At 66.5% G+C, this 20,160-nt stretch overlaps 1 protein-coding gene across 1 annotated transcript; it reads right to left on the reverse strand.

Annotated features, from left to right (window-relative positions):
• Positions 1-66: 66 nt before the first annotated feature.
• On the reverse strand, positions 67-20,081 carry CPXM1 (carboxypeptidase X, M14 family member 1). Its single transcript, XM_080377849.1, has 14 exons — positions 7,178-20,081; positions 6,175-6,285; positions 5,356-5,465; positions 4,723-4,862; positions 4,563-4,647; positions 3,383-3,533; positions 3,140-3,228; positions 2,936-3,059; positions 2,528-2,724; positions 2,228-2,407; positions 1,798-2,095; positions 1,588-1,727; positions 1,007-1,109; positions 67-699 (listed from the first exon to the last, which is right to left on the reverse strand). The coding sequence occupies exons 1-14, from the start codon at positions 7,497-7,499 to the stop codon at positions 437-439; spliced, it is 2,313 nt and encodes a 770-aa protein (XP_080233975.1). The 5' UTR covers positions 7,500-20,081; the 3' UTR covers positions 67-436.
• Between the last annotated feature and the right edge of the window lie 79 nt (positions 20,082-20,160).

Raw genomic sequence — 20,160 nt, forward strand, 5'->3', positions numbered from 1 at the left:
CCATGAGGGGGCGGCGCTACGAGGGGGCGGCGCTACGAGGGAGCGGGGCTACGAGGGAGCGGGGCTTGCTAAGAGCCTGGGCTGGGCCGGGGGGCAGGACCGACCCCACCGTCCCCCCGGGCCGATCAGTGGGGCTGGATCCGACCCCCCGCCCCCTCGGGCCGATTTGTCGGGCAGGACCCGACGCCCCACGCGCCCCACGCCCCGATCCGCGGGGCAGGACCCGACGCCCCCCGGGCCGATCTGTGGGGCAGGACCGCTCCCCCGCCGCCCGGCCGCCCCCCGACAGAGCCCGGCAGCAGGCGCGGCGGCAGCACAGGCAGCTTTACTGGGGGCACCCGCACAGCGGCGATGTCGGGAGCACCCGCTCCCGCCCCGGCTCCCCGCGCCCCCCGCCGAGCCCCCCGGCCGAACCCGCGGCCCGGGACACCCCCGCTCAGGGTGCGCGGCGGTGGGCGCGAAGGCGGCGCAGGCGCTGGCGGCGCAGCCGCAGCAGCAGGTCGGGGGGCGGCCGGGCCCCCCCCGCCGGGCGCCCCTGCAGCCGCCGCGGCCGCAGCCGGGCCAGGCGGAAGCTGCAGGGGGTGGGCACGTTCTCGTAGGAGACGCGGCACGGCTGGGTGGCCGCCTCGTAGCCCTCGGCCCGCGCCGTCACTTCGTACTCGCCCGGGTTCAACAGCCGCCAGTAGTCCCCGTCGAAGGCTGCGGGGGGCGCGGGGGGCCGGTGCCCCCTGGGGCATCGGCGGTGCCACGCACCTAGCCCCAGCCCCCCGCCTGTCCCCAGCCCCATCCCATTCACATCCCCAGTCCTGTTCCTGTCCCCGTCCCATCTCTACCCTCAGTCCCACCCTCCTCCCCACCCCCATTCCCAACCTCGTCCCATTCCTATTCCAATCCCCCATCCCATTCCCAACCCCAGTCCCATCCCCACCCCATTCCCATCCCCACCCTAATCCAATTTCCATCCCCAATCCCATCCCTAGCCCACTCCACCCCCATCCCACCGTACCTGTCCGAACATCATGGTTGATGCCATCCACAGAGATGACGGCGTTGGCAATGCCCTGCTCCGTGTCCCTGTCCCGAACCACCCCCTTAATCCCACGGTGCACCTGGGAGCAGCGGGCCAGAGCGCGCGTTGGCGGAGCAGGCGTGCAGGTGGCACACGCATGCTCACACGCATGCACACCCACGTTCACACCCACATGCCACCCTTGGTGTTGTTCGTGCCCAGAGCCTGGCGCAGCGCATGGTGCCATGGCACAGGTGTGCTACAGGTGGCACAACACACACTCCCACATGCGCCCCTCTGCCACATGCGGCACGTGCCAGCATGGGCACCCCGCAGGCTGCACACATGTGGGGCGCACACCTGTGCCATGCAGAGCACGCGCCTGCCCAGACACGGAGGCACACGTGCCTCACACAGCGAGTCGATGCTCCATGCCTGCCCGGCAATAGATGGAACCTCGGGCCTGTTCGGGGACCCCAACCTGGCTGCCACCTGCTCAGCCCCTGCCAACACCCTGACATCCGTGTCCCCCGCGGGACCCCACAGCATGCCCCCCCCCGGGACTCCCTGTCCCTGACCTGCTCCATGTAGAGCAGCAGGGACTCCCGGTTGTTCTCCCACTCGGCTGGCAGCTCAGAAGCGTGCGGGAATTTGTCGCAGGAGAGCTCCACCGTGATCTCGAAGCAGTTGGTGTGCAGGTAGCTGAAGTCATTCATGCCTGTGCAGGATGCAGGGGGTGTCAGGGGGGTCCATAGACCCCCGCCCCCCAATTGCAGCCACCCACTCACTGCCAGGCACTGTGTGCCAGTTGGCCCCGTTGATGATGTTGCCAAAGCGGGTGAAGTCATCGTAGTGGCAGAGGCGTCGCTCCTCACTGGCCATAGCCAGGTTGGAGGTGGCGTAGACAGTGGCCAGCCAGCGGAAGACCCCATCATCGGCAGTGGGCGTCAGCTCCTGTGCCTTCCAGTAGGTGCGGGTCATGTCGAAGGGGTAGGTGACCACCAGCTCTCCCCCGTGCAGGTTGGCGCTCAGCACGAAGGGGTACCGCTGCATCCAGTCGATCACCGCCCGTGTCTCGGGGGCCACCTGGGGGGATCTCGTGTCAAACGGGGCTGTGGCAGGTCCCAGAAAGGGGAGACGGCTCCCATCTCTCCCTCCTTAGGGCACGTGACTGAGACTCCACAGGCAGATGTTGGGGTGCCCACGGGCCAAGCTCACCGTGGCATTGGCGAAGGTGTAGTACTCGGGGATGGGGATGTAGTGGTTGGGGAACTCATGGGGCACCAGGTCGTTGTCCTCAGCATCCCAAAGCACCGTGTTGAGGTCAGCAAAGTTGTGGTTGAGGTCGATGCCCTCGTAGGTCCAGCGGCCCATGGCCCAGCCTGACAGCTCCGAGCCCTGCCAGGGGACGAGGTCACCAGGGACCGGTGAGGGGATGGGGTCACCAGGGACTAGTGCTGGGACAGCCTCACGGCAGGTCGGTGCTCAGCACCCTGGGGCCCGGCAGCCTGACCCTACCAACTTGTAGGCAGTCTCGTAGCCATCGGGGTTCATGGAGGGCAGGAGGTGGATGCGGGTTTCGGTGACCAGCTGCACCACGCGGGGGTTGCCCAGCCGAAACTCCCGGCACAGGTACTCCATCAGGTTAAGCAGCAGCTCCCGGCCCAGCACCTCATTGCCATGCATCCCCGCCACGTAGCGGAACTCTGGCTCGCCTGCCAGGCACAGCATGTGGTGGATGCGGGGCCCTGGCCACTCGGTCCTCTATGCCCCATGCCAGCCTGGGCATTCCCAGCCACCCCGTCCCCATCCTGCACCAGCCTGGGCATCCCCAGTCAAGCCATCCCCATCCCACGCCAGCGTGGGTGTCCCCAGCCACCCCAGCTGTCACCCCCTGTCCCTGACCTGGAGCCACAGGGCACCCACCCACTTCGTGCTGCCCGGGGTTGTCCGAGATCTCCATCACATACATCTTGAGGCCCAGGTAGCTCTTCCCGATGCTGTAGATGCGGGTGATGTCGGGACACTCATCGTTCACCCGCTTCATCAGCTGGGGAAGGCACAGCACCCTGGGTCAGGGTGTAGGGACACCCGGGGGTGCGGAGACCCCCTGCTCCTGCCCTGACCCACCTTTCTCATCTCCTTGTAGTTGTGATGGCGGAAATCCAGCTTGCTGCTGGGCAGGGGCTGGCTTTGCCAGGCGTAGATGTTGTTTGGGTCTGTGGGGAGCCAGGCAGGCATGGAGGGGACAAGAGGGGACAGTCAGAGATGCCAGGATGCGGGAACAGCCCAGACTCCAACCCTGGGGACAGCCCCGGCAGCATGCCCATCCTGGGCAGTGGCAGGTGGGGGCGAGGGGCAGTGGGCACCCACCTGGCAGGGGGCAGCCCAGCACCTCTGCCCGCAGGCAGATGGTGCCGTTGGGGAACCACGTCTGGGGGTTGATGCGCAGGTACCGTGCCACCACTGGCGAGGGCAGCAGGTTGAGCACCGGTGTCTCGGGGTCCTTGTTCCCGGGGAACACCTGTGGGGGCAAGAGGACGAAGCCCCTCTGAGTCACTGTGCCGGGGGGGGGACCTGGCTGGGGGCCACAGGGATGGAGGGGAGCTGCCTGCCAGGGTCCAAAGGGTTACAGGCACCACAGCCCAGCCGGCCCAGGCCTCCCCTGGCCCCCCTCCAGCCCCTAATGAGGAGCAGACATTAGGCTGCAGGGCGGGGGGGCAGCCCAGCACCACCGAGGAACCAGAGTCCTGACACTAGCACGTCCGTGCTGCTCTGCCCCCCAAACCCGCTACCCCAGCACCCACAGGGGAAGGTCTCCAGCATGGTCCCCAGGAACGAGCACAGGGACCCCCAAATCTGACTGGCACAGCCCTGGCACAGGGCCACCCAAACCCTACCATGTCACAGTCCTGGCACAGGGACCCCCAAATCTGATTGTGGCACAGCCCTGGCACAGGGACCTCCAAACCCCACTGCGGCACAGCCTTGGCACAGGGACCCCCAAACATGACTGTGACAGACCCCTGGCACAAGAACCTCCAAACCCACCCCAGCACAGCCCTGGCACAGGGACCCCCAAACCCCACCATGGCACATCCCTGGCACAGGGACCTCAAACTCATCCCTGGCAAAGGGAGCCCCAAAACTTGCTCTGTCCTTGCACACATGCGTGACACTGCATGTGCAGTGCTTGCACACACACACCCATGCACCAGGCTGCTGTGTTCGCCTTCGGGCACAGCTGGCTGTGCCACGCACACCCATGCACACCCTTGCCGTGCTCACATGTGTGCACCAGGGGGGCCTGGCAGGTGACTGGGTCAGCAGCTGGGGACAAGCAGCCTTTGTGCCCGGTGCCCAGGGAAGTGCTGGAGGATGCTGGCGGGTGGGGAGGCCAAAGGCAACAGAGCTCGATCACAGCCTGGCGCCAGCCAGCACAGTTAACCCCCACGTGCCCTTGCTCTGCTTGGGAAGCTGGGTGGGCTGGGGGTGCTAGGGTGTCCCCCACTCCCACCACCCCTGCCCAGGGATGCTCCCTGGGAGCACCTACCGCCTCCTCGGTGCCGTTGCGGCACGGATGCCATGTGTACGTGTCATTGCTGACCTGGACTTTGTAGGACGTCACCCAGTCGTACCTGCACAGGGGAGTGGGTCAGTGGGGTCCTGGCCCCCCACCCAGCACCCGGGGCTGGCCCTGCCCTGTGCCTTACGTCCAGATGGAGTTGAGCCCCTGTGTGATGATCCCCGTGAAGTTGGTGAGCCGGCGGGCATCCACCTCCAGCCACTGCTTCGTGTCCTCCTGCCCTGCACACCAGCCACCGTCGTAGAAGTCCCCATCGTAGAGCCCTGACTGTGTGTTGGGGAGGGTCAGGGGCAGGAGATGCAGGGCCCTGTCCACCACATGTCCCCACCACCTGTGTGCCCCCCGCCCCGCTGTGCCCCCATAGCATGGCACCGGCACGGTGATCTGGGTGCACGGCTTCAAGGGGCCATGGTGGAGCCCCCCTGTCCAACATGGGAGGGGGACCCAGTGCTGCCGGCAGCCCTGGCTCCTACCAGCCATGGTGGGATGGGGGAGGTCCATGCTGGAGACCCCCTGCTGCACATGGCACCCATTCACATGCCATGCACACATCATACATGCAGTGCATTTGCCATGCACGTGCCATGCACATGCCACATGCCACGCAGACATCACACACCCCAACCACATGCCAGTGCACAAATGCCATGCACACACTGTGCACACTGTGCACACCACACACAGAGGACATACATGCCATGCACATGCCATATACCATGCAAGCATCACGCACACACCATGCACACGCTGCCTGTCCTACCTGGATGTTGAGGCGCCCGCGGTGGGCACCCAGGCCATAACGCTTGTCGCTGGAGGCTCGCAGCTGGGAATCCAGCACCCGCAAGGACTCCAGCCCCAGGGGGGGACACTCTAGGGGCAGAGCAGAGGGGGCTGGGCTCACTCAGAGACTCCCATGCATGGCTGTCCCCACCTCGTGCCCCTCTCCACGGGCCATGGGGTGATGGCTGGCAGTGCTGCGCTGCACTGCAGGACATGTGCCAGCCCAGCAAGGCACAGCAGCCCTGTCTGTGCCGGATCCTGCCCGCCACCCACGCCGGCCCCGCTCTCAGATGCCCATGCGTGGGTGAGACCCTGAGCTCCAGCCCCCAGCACAGGAATGCGGCTGGGCCCCCCCAGCCATGACAAACACGGCTCTGCGTCACGCGAACCCCGCTCCCCGTCACACAGCAGGAGGGCAGAGGTCAGGGGGAGCCCTGCCAGCATCCCCCCCCCTCACTGCATGATGCGGGGCTGCCCGCACACACAAGTGTGTCCATGTGCACACGGTTTGCAGGGGGTGTTTCTGTGTCGTCACATGCAGAGCATTGCCAGTTGTGCGTGTGTGACAGCACGGGGGCCATCTGTGTGTGACGGCACGTGCCCGGCCAGGGTGGTGGCTGTGCCCCCCACCCTGAGTGCAGGGAGAGGGCTGGGGCTGTTCCCCACACGTGTGGGTGCTGGTGCGGAGGCGTGTGGGTGCACACCCCAGCACCTAGAGCCCAGCTGCCGGCTGGGGGTGTGTGCACAATACAGAGGTGTACATGCAGCCCCACAGGCCCCTGGCACTGAGCATACGTACGGGGCTCCTGCAGGGCAGCTGCATCCTTGGCCGGAGCCTTCGGCTTCTTCTTCTTCACCACTTTCTTCTTCACAACTTTGACCCGCACCAGCTTCTTCCTGGGTGCTGGGGCTGGAGACAGGCACAGGGACCCCCAGGGTGGTGGGGTCTGGGGCCACCCACACAGGATCCAGGGCAGGAGCCAGCCCTCAGGCACCCAAACATGCACCCCATCACCACCGTACACACGTGCACACACACACACACTCCCACACCGTCCCCAGCACCCACTGGGACACCCTGGGGCACCCCCTCACCCCACACAGGCTGCAGCGCAGCCCCAGAGGTGTGCTCAGCCCCCAGCACACGCACAGCAGGCGCACACACCCATGCATGCGTACACATGCTGCACACACACTCAAATGCAATTCATGTGCACACAGAAACCGCACACATGCAGACACACACAGAGCACACAATCACACACGCTCAGGCACAGATGCAAACGCAAACCACACACATGTCCATACCTGCATGCACACACACAGCCAAACACGCGTGTACACACACTTTAAGCCACTCCCCTTCCCACACATGCTTGTGCACACACACTGCTCTGCACACAGCCATGCACACATAGCCATGCATGCACAGCCCTGCACACATACTTGTGCACACACACTGCTCTGCACAGCCATGCACCCACATCCCTGCATGCACAGCTGTGCACAGACACTCGTGCACACACACTGCTCTGCACAGCCATGCACCCACATCCCTGCATGCACAGCCCTGCATACACACTCTTCTGCACACAGCCATGCACACCTAATCCTGTGCTCACAGCCGTGTACACACACACTTGTGCACAAATACCCCTGCACATGGAGCTGTGCACACGCCTGTGCTCACACACTCATACACACACTCACACGGGTGCACTCACACTTGCACACACTCACACACTCCCTCCCCGCCCCGCTTGCCCCCCCCCTCCCCCCCCCCCCCCCCCCCCCGCCCCTACCTGTGGCCCCGGGCCCCATCTGCTTCGGGCTGCCGCGCTCGGGGGGGGCAGGGCTAGCGGGGGCTGCGCTGCCCGGCCACCCCCCCGTCGCGGCCTTCGAGGGGGCCGATGCCGTGCCTTTCGGGGGGACCGTCGCGGTGCCTTCGGGGGGGGCCGCCGCGGTGCCCGTGCCCATCCCCGGGGCGCCGGGGCGGCCGGGCTCGGCGGGGGTAGCCGTCATCTCGCGGGGGCGGGGGGTGCTGCGGGGGGGCGCCGCCCGGGCGGGGGGCGCCGGGGGGGCCAACAGCAGCAGCAGCAGCAGAGCGAGGGGCAGCCCCGGCATGGCGGAGCGGAGCGGAGCGGAGCGGAGCGGCCCCGCGCTGCCTGCCCGGCCCTGCCTGCCCGCCCCCGGCCCGGCCCGCCCCCGCCCCTCCGCCAGCCCCTGCTGCCCCCCAGCCGGGGCAGGGCCGCTGCCCGCACCCGCTCCCCTGCCCGCACTGCTTGCCTGCACCGCTCCGCCGGGCCGCGCCGGACAGGGGGCCAGGGCAGGGGTCCCACCGGGCTGCCCGGGGGTCTGCGGAGGCGTCGGGTAAAACTGTCCCCCTCCGTGTGACCAGCTGCTCCAAAATCAGGGGACACCGGGAGCAGCCTGCGCACTCCACGGTCCTGGCACGGTGTCCCCACCGTGTCCCCGCTGCCCCCAGCACCCTGCGGTGCCCCCGCTGTCCTGGCCCCATGTCCCCACTGCCCCCAGCACCCTGCGGTGTCCCCAGTGTCCTGGCACCATGCCTCCACTGTCCCCAGCACCCTGCGGTGTCCCCACTGTCCAGGTCCCATGTCCCCACTGTCCCCAGCATCCTGTGGTGTGCCCGCTCTCTCGGCTCGGCCGGCATCTGTCCCTGCTCTCGGGGCTGAAAGGGAGCAGCTGCACAGCACCGCGGGCCCGATCCTGCCGGCAGTCCTCGGCATCGCTGTGCAGGGGAGGGGTCTGCTGGGCTCTGGCAGGATGAGGCCCCAGGGGACGGATCCTGCCAGGTTGCGGCCGCTCACTGGCCCCACTCCCACGGGAAGCCCACGGCCCCTTGCTCCACAAGCGCAGTGATGTGCCGGGGCACCGGGCTGCGGCCGGGCGGCTGCGGGGCAGCTGGGCGAGGGGCTGGGGGTGCCCACCGCCCCCGGCACTGCCGCCCTGCCCGGTGCTGCCCGCGCCTCTGCGGGGCCGCTCCCGGCGCGGCAGAGCAGCTGGGGTTCTGGGAGCAAAACCCGCCCGGCGGGGACCAGCTGCTTGGCATGACCCCCCAGCCGCTCCCGCTCCCCCCAGCCCACCCTGGGGCGGCCGCGGCTGCACCCCGTGCCGGGGAGTGCGCTGGGTGCCCCGTGGGCCCGGTGCCAGTTGCCCTGGCTCCCGGCTCCCCCCTGCCAGGGGACCCCCGGTGCTTCCCGGCCGAGTACGGCCGGGGACAGCCGGAGAGCTCCGCCCTTTCCCTCCCAGACAGGGCCGGGAGGGCTGCGGGGGCTTCGCCATCCCCACCGCGGCGTCAGTGCCACCGGCCGAGCCCGGGGGCCCGGGAGGCCCCGGGAGCCGCCTGCGCGGAGCGGAGCCTGCGCCGGCCTCGCGGCCAAGTCCCGATGCAGAGCTGGCACGGAGCAGCAGGATCCAGCTCCGGCTCCGCCAGGCAGCGGGATGCCGTGCCTGCTGCTCTGCCCGGCAAGGAGCCCCGGGAAGGTGGTGCCCGCGGTGCCCAGAGCCCCGGGCATGCCCGGTGGGACCGCAGGGCACCAGGCACGGGCACTGTCGCAGCGTTGTGCCAGCACCTCGGTGGGTGTGAACGGGCCCTGTCCTGGCCCGGGTCACCTCACTGCGTGCAGCCCCCAACAGCTCCGGCTGGAGCCAGCGGTGAGGGTTGAGTGTGACGGTGCCGGAGCTGCTGGCCCTGCTGTACAGCAGTGCTGGGCCAGCTCCCCGTGCTGCCCATCCGCGCAGGCAGTGCCAGGCTCCACTCTGCTTGAGCAGCCGCTGCAGGGAAGGAGTGAGGCACCCCAAGGATGGAGGTGTGGGCAGGAGCTGGCAGCCCAGTGGCATGTTGGGGATGGGAGGTGGGGGTCCTGGTCCAGGTACCCAGGAGCCATGCAACCGAGGGGGAAGGTCTCTGGGTCCTGCCGCTCCCCCCACTCTGAGTGGGATCCTCCAAAAAGTCACAATGCTGCTGCTGGCACTGCTGCCAGCCTTCCATGAGCTCATTTTCCACCCCAAAAGGACTTTCCCAGCCTGACTTTGCTTTTACTGGGATTTTCTACAGTCTCCAGCCACAGGGCTGGGCCAAGGGGGTGAGAGGCAGTGGGCTGGGCTCAGGCCACCAGCACCCTTTGGTAGCAACTCCGTGTTCACCCAGCTCATGCCTAGCTGGAGCAGGCAGGGGAGCAGAGCTGGCAGCTTGGGGTGCTGGTCCCATGCCCATGCCTGTCCTTGTCCCCATCCCTGTGCCCCCTGCCACATCCCTGTGGGGCTGCCCCAGCGCCCACTGCAGCCTGCGGCACTTGTGGCCAGCCCAGGATCAAGGATCCCTGCACCCAGGGGCCATGCAGGCAGGCAGGACTTGGGGCCACGCAGCAGGCTGTGGCCACCTGGCTGCAGCAGAGCTGAGCGCTCGTCCCGGGTGAGACCAGTGCCAAGTGGGGCTGTGCTTGGTTGAGGGGGCAGTGGGATGGGGTCCTCTGGCCCTCTATCACCCAGGGATGCTCCTGCGGGACAGGGTCTGGAGAGCCTGGCGATGCTCCTTCCCCATCACTGGTGGAGAGCGGGGGATGGCTGGAACCAAGCGGGCTGGCACTGGCGGGAGGCCCAGGCGTCTGGCGCACAGGGTGATGCTTTGTTTCATGGCTGTCTCGGGGGGCTGGATGCTGGGAAGGGTTTTGTTATGAGCTGAGGCATCTCCCGCATCCTGCCGAGGGCTCTGGAAAGGGCCCAGGGGGGGAGGCCGCCCTCACTGGCGTGACTCAGCCCCCGCGTGATGGGGCTTTCTAGGTTTACTGAACACCTGGCACCTCTCCATACCCTCCAGGCTGGGGTGCTGGGCGCAGAGCCCGGCTCTGGGGCAGGAGAGGCCAGCTGGGCTGGTCTTGCTCCCGGCTCCCTGGGGCCAAGGCATACAACTTGGCAGGCTCCAGCGCTCCAATTCAGCCCCACTCAGCACTTCCAGGGATGTTATGAATTTCCCCATGCAGCTTGGCTCGGAGTCAAGCCAGGCGCGTCCGCACCGATGGTTGCTGCCAACTCCTGCTGCGGGAGATGCCTTAAAGGCACCGTAGCCTGTCCCGTCAGAGATGCCACCAGATGGCTGCCATGGCCCCCTGGCACTCTGCAGCCAGAGCCAGGGCAGCAGCAGTGGGGCCAAAGCCACCAACTCGGAATTGGAGCAGGTGGCACCGCCGGTGCTGATGCTCCTGGGAAAGTATGCTGCTCTCCATAGATGTGGAGAATGCCCCTCGGGACCCCTAGTACTGGGTGTCCCAAAAAGGGGGTTCTCCCTTGGGGTGGGATGGCTGAGCCCTACGTTCCCATGCTGGGTCCCACAGCGCCCTGCCTGTGGGGATGCTGGTGCCCCGTACCTGGTGCCAGTGCTGCCGCCTGCCTGGCTCACTGCCCCGAGCCGCCCCAGCGTGGGGACCGCAGGCTGCAGCTGAGGTTGTGGCTGCCAGCCAAGGCAAACGCTTTGGCAGCCGCCGGGCTGGCCACAGGACTTGTGCCCAAACCGCCCAGCAGTGCCACATCCACCCAGCAGTGCCTGGGCGAGTGGCTAAGTGGTTGGGTGCACCACATGAGGGGTCCCAGGGTTGGGCAAGGGGTCCCCAGGTCAGCCTGGCCCTGTCTTTCCTTGTCCCTGTCCTGTGATCATCCCGTCCCACAGGGGGGGGGACACGGGCTCTGCAGCAGGCAACATGGGACAGGGCTGTCCTGCGTCCCCCTGCGCTGGCAGGGATGGAGGCAGTGGCTGGGGGGTGTCACTGTGGTCTGGGGAGGCACAAGGCTCCGAGGTGCTTTGCAAGGGTATCCCCAGCTGCTCGGGGCTGTACCCAGCCACTGCTGCCCTGCACCCAGGGCCAGAGCCCTCTGCCCTCTGCTGCTCCACAGAGCCTTGGCGTGGGGGCAAGAGGGTCCAGCCCCAGGACCTGCCATGGTCCCCTGGCCCCAAGGAGGCCAGGCTCCTGGGCTGTCCTCTCCCTGGGGACAGCATAACTGCAGAAACCCCGCTTGTGACATTGCCCTTGCCACTGTCCCAGCCAGGACCCAGCTGTGCCAGGCTAGGGGGATGCTGCTGGCCACAGGATCGGTCCCGGGACCCCAGGGGGAGCAGAGCTCTGTGTGTGTATATCAGCCTGAGCAGGGGCTGGGGTGCTGGGTGGGTCTTGGGTGCCGGCCACCCTCAGGAGCATCCCCAGCAGCAGCATGGGCAATGCTCCATGGCTTGGTGTCTCTGCAAGACAGGTGCAGCCCCCAGAACTGTGCAGGGATGACGGAGCTGCACGGCAAGAACTGGAGGCTCCCAGAGGCGGTGGGCTCTGTTGTCCTGGCCTGCTGCCTCCGCCAGGCACACCCCTTCTTCTTCCACCTGTCCCTCATCTTCCTCTTCGAGGAGCCCATTAGAAGATGAGGATGGCCCCGGATCTTGCTCGTGCTGCCAGTAAGGAGCCCTGCCCTTGCCAGCACTGTGCCTTTGCTGGCTGTGGGTGGCTGGGTGGGTGCAGGTGCCCCTCCGTGCCCCCCTGCTCCTCCCGGCAGCCCTTCCTTCTCCCCTGCTCATGGCACCAGCCCCTCGCCCTGCAGCATGGCACCAAGGGCAGGGGGTTTGGTCCCCCCCCAGCCCTGCGTACTCCCAGCAGCATCCCCTGCACAAAACAGGCACCCTGCCCAGCAGTGAAAGAGGGGAGCTAGCCCCCCGGGGGGCCGTGCTGAACCCAGGCCATGGGGTTGGGGGGGTGTCTTGTGCAGGCCCTGTGGCCAGGCTCAGCTCCCAGGGCTTTGTGTGGACAGAGGCAGCATCCTGCAGTCCACTGCCCACCACCTCCTACCCACGTCCATCCAGGAACCCAGCCCTGGGGCAGCCCGATGTGCTGGCCCCAGCACTGGACGTTTTTGGAGCCAGTGTCCCTGAGACCCCTGGCCACCACTGCCTCTGCGCCAGCCCTGGCTCCATCAATGAAGCTGGCATGATTGCATGAGGGGTGTGCATGTCCCTGGTGTCCCTGTGTGCCAGCTGCATGTCCCCTGGTGGCGTGTCCCATGGCTGGGTGTTTGTGTCTGCTGGGGTGTGTGTCCCATGGGTGCGCATGTCCAGGAGCCCCACATCTCCAGGGATGGAGATGCCCCAGCCTGCTGGTGCTTGTGCTGGGTCTGTGCTCTGTCTCCACATCCCCAGCCCATCTTCATGCCTCCTGGGCATTGGTGCTCCCCACCCTGAGGGAGCAGTGGGTGGCCCTGTGCCATCCCCAGGGATTTGGGGACATGAAGGCACCAAAGGGTGGCCTTGAGCAGGCAGGTGGGTGCCACCTGCCAGCGATGCTCCAGCCACTCAGGACAAGGAGCCTGGCCCTTGTGGTGGTCCCAGGGGAGCCACCTGCAGCAGTGCCCCAGGAGGGGGGGGGGGGGGGGGGGGGGCTGCACCTTTGGTTCCCCTCAGCTCCCTTTTGAGGAGTCAGGTGGGAACCAGAAGCTCCCTGTTGCAGGTCCCCAGCAGGGCACTGGCGCTGTCCCTGTGTCCCTGGCAGTGCTCCAGCACTGTCTCCATATCCCAGGACACTGGCACTGTCGTCCCCCCAGGTCCCTGGATGCTCTGTTCCCAGCGGGTGCTGGCAGACCCTCGGGACTGGCTGAGCATGGTGTCTGCAAGGGGACACCTCGGTGATGGCCGGTTTGCGTAAGGGCTGGCTGGGGGCAGCCCTGGCCACCCCTGGGGACATGAGCACAGGGACCATCCCAAACGTGCTGTGACCCCGCAGCACTGGCCCTGCTGCTGCCTTGGCAGGCTGGGGGTCAAGCCCTGTCTCTGTTTCTCCCAGGCACAGCAAGTGTGTGGGAGTGAGCCAAGAGTGAGCTGGTGCCGGCACCATGCATGCTGCCCTCCAAAGCTTCCTCTAGCTGCTCCACAGGTTCTTTTTCTTCGGCCTCACAGCAGCATTTGGTGACCTCCTGCTCCACTCCACTCCACCTTCCTCTTCCTCTCCATCCTGCTCCTGCCCCTCTTTGTGCTGCCGGACCACATGCTGCCAGCTCTGCTTCTCCTCAGGAAAGCTGTGCTCCCCCTTGCCAGCATCTTCCTCACCCACCTGCTGCCACCCCAGTTGCCTTCCTCCATGGTCTTCTCTCTTGTCCTCCCTCGGTGTCACACACCTGCTGGTGCCGCTGCCCAGCTGGGCCCTCACGCCTGGTTGCTGAGATGCCCCCTCAATACAGCCCCCACCTCTTCTGCCTCCTTGTGCCTCTGCTGAGGGTGCCCAAACTGGGCTGGGGTCCCGGGGGGCAGCGGTGGGTGCCCTTTCTGCCCTGCAGCCAGCAGGTCCCTGCAGAGGCTGCCAGAGCCCTTGGTGGTGGTGAGCCCCCATGCCACAGGGGTCACCCCCTGCATGGAGCTGTCAGTCCTGCGCCCCTGGTGAGCCCCAGGGCCAGCGCTGGAGCTGGTCAGGCTCAGCTCCGGCACAGATGGACACCTTTCAGGAGGCCACAGCAACTCTGTTGCTCCATGCTCCCCTCTGCACCGCTCCGAGGGTGGGAGATGAGGCTGTGCCTGGGAGGGTGCAGGATGGGTGCTCCCCAGCCTTGCTACACCGCACTTCACTCCCTATGCACCCCACACACCCCTGTACTCCCAGTGCACCCCACGTCCTGCGCACCCTGTGCAGCTCACACAGCCCGCATACACCCTGCAGCCTGTGCAACCCCTGCAGACCATGTGCCCCATGTGGCCTGTGCACCCCACTCTCCAGGGCCCAGGGACTCCATGGGGGTCACCTTGCAGTGCAGCCCCCTCCCCACCTTGTCACTGTTCACTTCTGAGCAAAAGAATGCTGCAGCCTGACATCCCTCGCTAATTGGAGCAAATTAATTTATCCTGGGTGCAACTTTTCAGCACGTGGCTCCTTTCCTTGCGTGAGAGGCATGCACAGCACTTGATTCCTCTGTCCCTTGAATCATTTAGAGCCCAGGCTGTAATAGAGCTGGGGAGGGGTGACAGGGGACTGCTGTGGCCAGTGCCTAGGTAGGAGCCTTGGGGGCCTGGCAAGGTTGCTGGGGGGCTGTGAGCTGGGGGGTATTTGCTGTCTTCCCCCTTGGTTTGCTTGTTTCCCCAAAAAATGGGATTGGCACAGGACAGTACACAAGAGTTGTGCAAGGGATGGGTGCAGGACGGTGCACAAAGTCATGCAAGGGATTGGCATGGGATGATGCACAAGGGCTGTGCAGGGGGGGAGCATGGGATGGTCCATGGGGTCCATGCAAGGGCTGGGCTGGTGCATGGGCTGGGCCCTGCAGCCCCGACACTTGCCCCAGCCCCTCCTCTGCTCCATGGTGCCCCGTGGCCACCCCAGGCATCGGCCACTCTCTGGCCCATGGGCATCAGCCACTCTGGCCCACAGGCCACTTTACCAGCTGTGCTGCTTGTGGCAGGGGCTTGCTTAGAAAAGTTTAACGCTGCAAGTGAGTTAATACAAGTCTTTCCTTCTCCCGCCTGCCCCGCTGCAGCAAGTAGTGATAAATGGTTTCCATATGGTCCCCATAAAGACTGCGAGTGCCACATGCCTCTCCCCTCTGCCCCAGCCGTAAGCAAATAAATTAAAGCAATTACTGCTGCAGCTCGTCTGGCTGTTAATGAGCCACGAGGAGCGGCTGAGAGCTCCTGACGCGTCCCGAAAGCTGGAAATGTCAGCATGGCTCTTAAATATGGTGCTGCAAAAGCTGCCAGGTGCTGGAGCCCTCCAGGGCTGTGGGCCAGCGGCTGGAAGGGAAGCAGGGTGCTCCAGGGAAGTGGCATGGGGTGCTCCAGGGTGGGAGAGCCACAGCGAGGCAGCTGCACAGGGTGGGTGCTCCCAGGCTGTGCCGGTTGTGGTCCCCTGCTACCGTTGCCCTCAGCGTGGAGATCCCTAGACCGCTCTGGCCATGGCCCCTCCAGGGAGCCAGCTGAACCTCTGGGCTTCAGGGACATGAAGCCATGTGGGCTGGGGGGCAAGGGGCCCATGCGTGGGCTGGGGTGCAGGCAAGGGTGCAGGGCAGGGTAAATGTTGGGGTGAAAGGGCCAGGGGTGTGGGCAGGGATTGTTGTTGGGGTGAAAGGGCAGGGGTGCGGGCAAGGATTGGTGTTAGGGTGCAAGGGCAGGGGTGCAGGCAGGGATCGGTGTTGGGGTGCAAGGGCAGGGGTACAGGCAGGGATCCGTGTTGGGGTGCAGGGGCTGGGGTGCAGGCAGGGATCGGTGTTGGGGTGCAAGGGCAGGGGTGCAGGCAGGGATCGGTGTTGGGGTGCAGGGGCTGGGGTGCAGGCAGGGATCGGTGTTGGGGTGCAAGGGCAGGGGTGCAGGCAGGGATCGGTGTTGGGGTGCGGGGGCAGGGGTGCGGGCAGGGATCGGTGTTGGGGTGCAGGGACTGGGGTGCGGGCAGGGATCGGTGTTGGGGTGCAGGGGCTGGGGTGCAGGCCCCATCCGCGGGCCGCGACAGCCCTCTTGTGGTCCGGTGCAGCCGAGACCGGCCCGGGGCTCGGCTGGGAGGGGACAGGGAGGGACACGGGGACAAGGGTAGGGACAGGGACGTGTCCCCGTGGGGTTTTCAGCTCCAGCTCCTCCCTGCAGCAGCGTGTGCCCCTGCAGCGGGGGGGGGGGCAGTGCCCGCTGAGCCCCCCCCCCCCCCCCCCGCCCCAGCTCTGGTCTCCCCTCCTCAGCCTGCCGCAATGAGCGGGCTGCATGTGCCCGCACACGGAGCCATGCACACACACGCACACCTGCATGCACATGTATGCATATGCACATACAGCCATGGGTGCTCTCCCCGCGAGCCGCTGCTGAGCACCCTGTCCCATGCGTGACTCATGAGCAGGGAGCTGCGTGCGATGTTGCATCGTGCAAGCAGGATGCATGTGCAGGGTCCTGTTGTGAGCGCATTGCTTGTGCAAATGGAACGTGAGTGCAGGGCATGGGTGCAAGTGCAACACTTGTGTGAGTGGGATGTGCATGTTGGGCACTGATGCAAGCACAGTGCTCGCACACGTGGGGTGCAAACGCAGGGCACTGGCGCAAGCTTGTGTGCTTGTACAAGCAGAGTGTGTGTGCAGGGCACTTGCAAATAAGCAGCATGCACGTGCAGGGCATTGGTGCAAAGATGTGAACACAGCACACGGTTGCAAGCATGTGAGAGGGGCGCGTGGGCTGGGCACAAACATGAGCCTGTAAGCTGCGTGTGTGCAGAGCATGATTGTGAGCATGAGTGGGGTGTGCAAGCAGGGCACCGTTGCAGCATGTGAAGCGTGCAGGGGACTGTTGCAGCATACGAGTGTGCACAGCACCACTGTGAGCACCAGTGATCTGTAGCAGTGTGTGCGTGAAGGGCACGGTTGCAGCATACAAGTGTGCAAGGTGCTTCTGTGAGCATCCGATGCCCTGCATGTGGTGCACTGTTGCAGGGTGCTGCTGCAGCAGGACACTACTGTGAGTGTGCAGCGTGCGAGCATGCAGGGCAGCATGCAAGCGTGCAGAGCACTGTTGCAAACGTGCAGGGCCCCGTCGCAGCATGCGAGTGCGTGGGGCACTGCTGCAGCACTGGGGCCTGCAGCCTGCAGGTGTCCCTCTTTCCTGCAAAATGCGGAGTGGGCTGCGGGTGCACTGGTTCCCCGGCTCCTGCCCCCCTCCCAGGGCCTGGCCCCTGTGTCCCTGGACTCCCACAGCCAGGGAGAAGCCCGGGCAAAGTCCCTGTGGCACAAGGTCCCCGAGGACTTGGGGACAGGCCCAGGTGGTCCCGGTGGGTACAGACCCCCACGGCAGCAGGGTGGCCCTGCTCAGCCGAGCCCCTGGCTGGCAGCGGTGGTGGGTCCTGGGGGGCTGGCAGGAGGTAGCCCCGATGCCCTGTGGCAAGGGGCTGTGGGGGGCCATCCCCCCCCACATCGCAGCCCTCGCCCTGTGCTGCGGCGCAGCCTGGGGAGGTGTCAAGCGCTCGCTTGCCATCAAGTGCCAGTTCCGCACCAGCTGCACCGCGGCATGGGGGGGTGGCTGCAGCTGCAGCCCCCTCGGTCCCCAGCAGGTCACGGCCAGCCCAGGGCGATGTGGACTGGGGACTCCTAAACGGGTCTGAGGGGCTCCAGGGCAGATCCCCCTGGCACAGCACACAGCCACCAGACCCGGGCTGGCCTTGGTGGCAGCATGCATCTCATGGGAAAGTGGCACGTCGCCACGGAGGTCACAGGGACAGGGTGACCCCAAACATGCGCTGGCTGCCCGGAGCGTGCCATACTCAGTGTCACCAGCCTCCTGCCCGACGTGGCTCAGTGGCCACGGCTCACAGAACACTGCCGCTTGCCCTGGGGCTGCGCTGGTGCCTGCCACCGCTGTACGAGGAGGCAGCCTCATTAACCTTTCTTGATTAAGGCAATTATTTCCAGCACATTATCCTCTAATCTAAACATCGTGGCTGCGCTGCTGCGGGGGGGTGGGGGTGGGGGGTGTCTGGGGGCGGGAGCCGGCACCCGCAGCCGGAGGGGCTGGGTGCTGCAGGGGACACCGGGTGGGGTAGGCTGGGGGGTGTCCCCAGGGTCCCCACATGGGGGTCCCCTCCCTGCCGAGCTTCGTCCCAGACCCTGGCAGAGACCTCCCAGAAAATGGGGGGGGGGGGAGCTAAGGAGGGTCCTTGGGATGCCCACACCTGGTGGGAGCCCCCTCCCCAGCCACTCCCTGATAGAGACAGTCCCCCAGAGCTGGAGGAGAGCCTTGTGGGGGGCCGGGGGCTCTGGGGGGGCTGTGGGGCTCACCCTTCTGGGTGTGTGGCTGGGTCCTGTATCCTCATGTGGGATCTCCCATCCCTGCAGGAAGGACCCCCTGGCCGAGGGAGCTGGGGGGAGATGGTGCCTGTGTCAGGGGCCAGAAATATTTATGGTTGTAAGGCAGATGGTCTCAGCACTTGGGGCTGGGGGGGGGGGGGGGGGGGGGGCACTGTTCGTGTGGCCACACTGGCCGCCCCCGCCAGTCCTGTGGTTCCTCCAGCACCATGGTGTGCCAGGCGAGCCACTGGCAGCCCCATAGCACCAGGAGAAATGCCAAAGCTCGTGCAAAAGGACAAAGCCTGGGGCCACTGGGTGACCCCTGGTTCCTTGCCTGGCTGTGGGGCTGCCCCCCGGGGTCACCTTTTCCCCCTGGGGTCACCACCGGCAGGAGACCCTCGGCTGCACCCGCCAGCTGTGGTGGGTGCTTAGGTGGGTACTGGTGGTCTGCTCCTTATGGGGGGACTCTGGCCAGAGGGAAGGGAGCCCTGGGGCAGGGAGGGTGCTGGGCACGGTGGGGCTGCCCCAGTGGCTCTGAGCATCGAGGGGCAGCCTGGGAGCGGGGTCTGGAGCCAAGGGGACACTGGCAGTGACAGAGCAGGGGACTTCCCAGGTATCAGGCAGTGGCTCCCTAAGGAAAATGGGTGCCGGTGGGCAGGTGGGTGTGTGTCCCCACCACATGTGCCATATGCACGTCCCTGCCGTGTGAGCATGTCCCCACCTGCCCATGGCCACGTGTGAGTGTGGGACTCCCAAGGCAGCTCTGTGCCCAGGGCAGAGCCCCCCAAGCAGCCGTGCCAGCCAAGGAACCCACGGCTCAGGGGTGATGCTCATTCCCCTGGGGTCTGCAGGTGGCAGGGGCTGGGGTTCTGGGGGTCCCTGCCCACCTCCCTGTGCCAGTGCCCAGCAGGGGCAGAGCCCCTTGCCCACACTGCTCTGCCCAGGGTGCCTCTAGTAGGGGCAGACCCCTGGTTTGGGTGCCGTCTGCCCCCCCCAGCCTGAGCCCCCCAAGCCATCCGTGCTTCTGCACACAGCAATGTTTTCGGGGGTGGGGGGGGTTTGCCCCCAGGCCCACCCTGGGTTTGGGGCCGTGGGCTGTGCTGCCCCAGGACAGCACCTCTGAAGTGGGGCGTCCCTACCCCTGGGCTGGGGAAGAGTTTGGGGTCCACCAGCACCCACAGTCTCAGCTGGGCTACGCTGGCCGTGGCGGGGGGTCTGGGCCCCCTGTTGGCCCTGTGGCAGCGCTGGTGTGTGGCTGTTCGCTCCCCTGGCATGCGTCGAGCTGCAAGACCTCAGCTGCCTTCGAGGGGGTCCCTGCATGGGTGCTGCCCACCTGGGCAGAGTTGGGCAGTGGCAGTGGGGGGCATGGAGACTCCCCCCACTCCTACCTGGTCAGGGTGCTGGGGGGTGCGGGAGGGGGTGGGATGAATATCAGGTGGCTCCTGGGGTGGGTGCTGGGGGGGTTGGTGGGGACAGGGACCCAGCTGAGCTGCCCTGGGACAGGGGGACACCCTGTTCTGAGGCAGCCGCAGCCCCCACCGCTAGGTGCACCCCACGGCGAAGGGCTGGGGATCCCAATACCCTGCCCCATGGGGCCATCCCAGCTCCCACCCAGTGAGGGGCGGGGGGGTCTGACCCCAGGTGAGGGGGGCAGCTTCCCGGGGGTCCCGTGGGTCTGGCGTGGGATGGAGCGCCGCATCTGCCTTTCCGGGACTCCAGCAACGGGAACAATGTGGGGGGCCGAGTGGGGGCTGAGTGCTTCCAGCTGGGCTGGGCTGGGACCCTGAGCTGCCCGGGGTGCGGGGGCAGGACCCCAGGGGGCCGTGGGGTGCAGGGTGAGTGCTGGGAGTGTGTGCATGGGGGTGAAGCCCCCCATCCCCCCTCCCTGGGGCTGTACCCACAACCCCCATGCACTCCTGCTGCTGTGGGGCTGCTGTCACCATCCCTGGGGTGTCCCCACGCGCCACCCCCTCCCTGCTGACAGACCCCCAAGCCAGTG

The sequence above is a fragment of the Falco punctatus genome (genome assembly GCF_963210335.1).
Source record: "Falco punctatus genome assembly, chromosome: 1".
NCBI classification, from domain to species: domain Eukaryota; kingdom Metazoa; phylum Chordata; class Aves; order Falconiformes; family Falconidae; genus Falco; species Falco punctatus.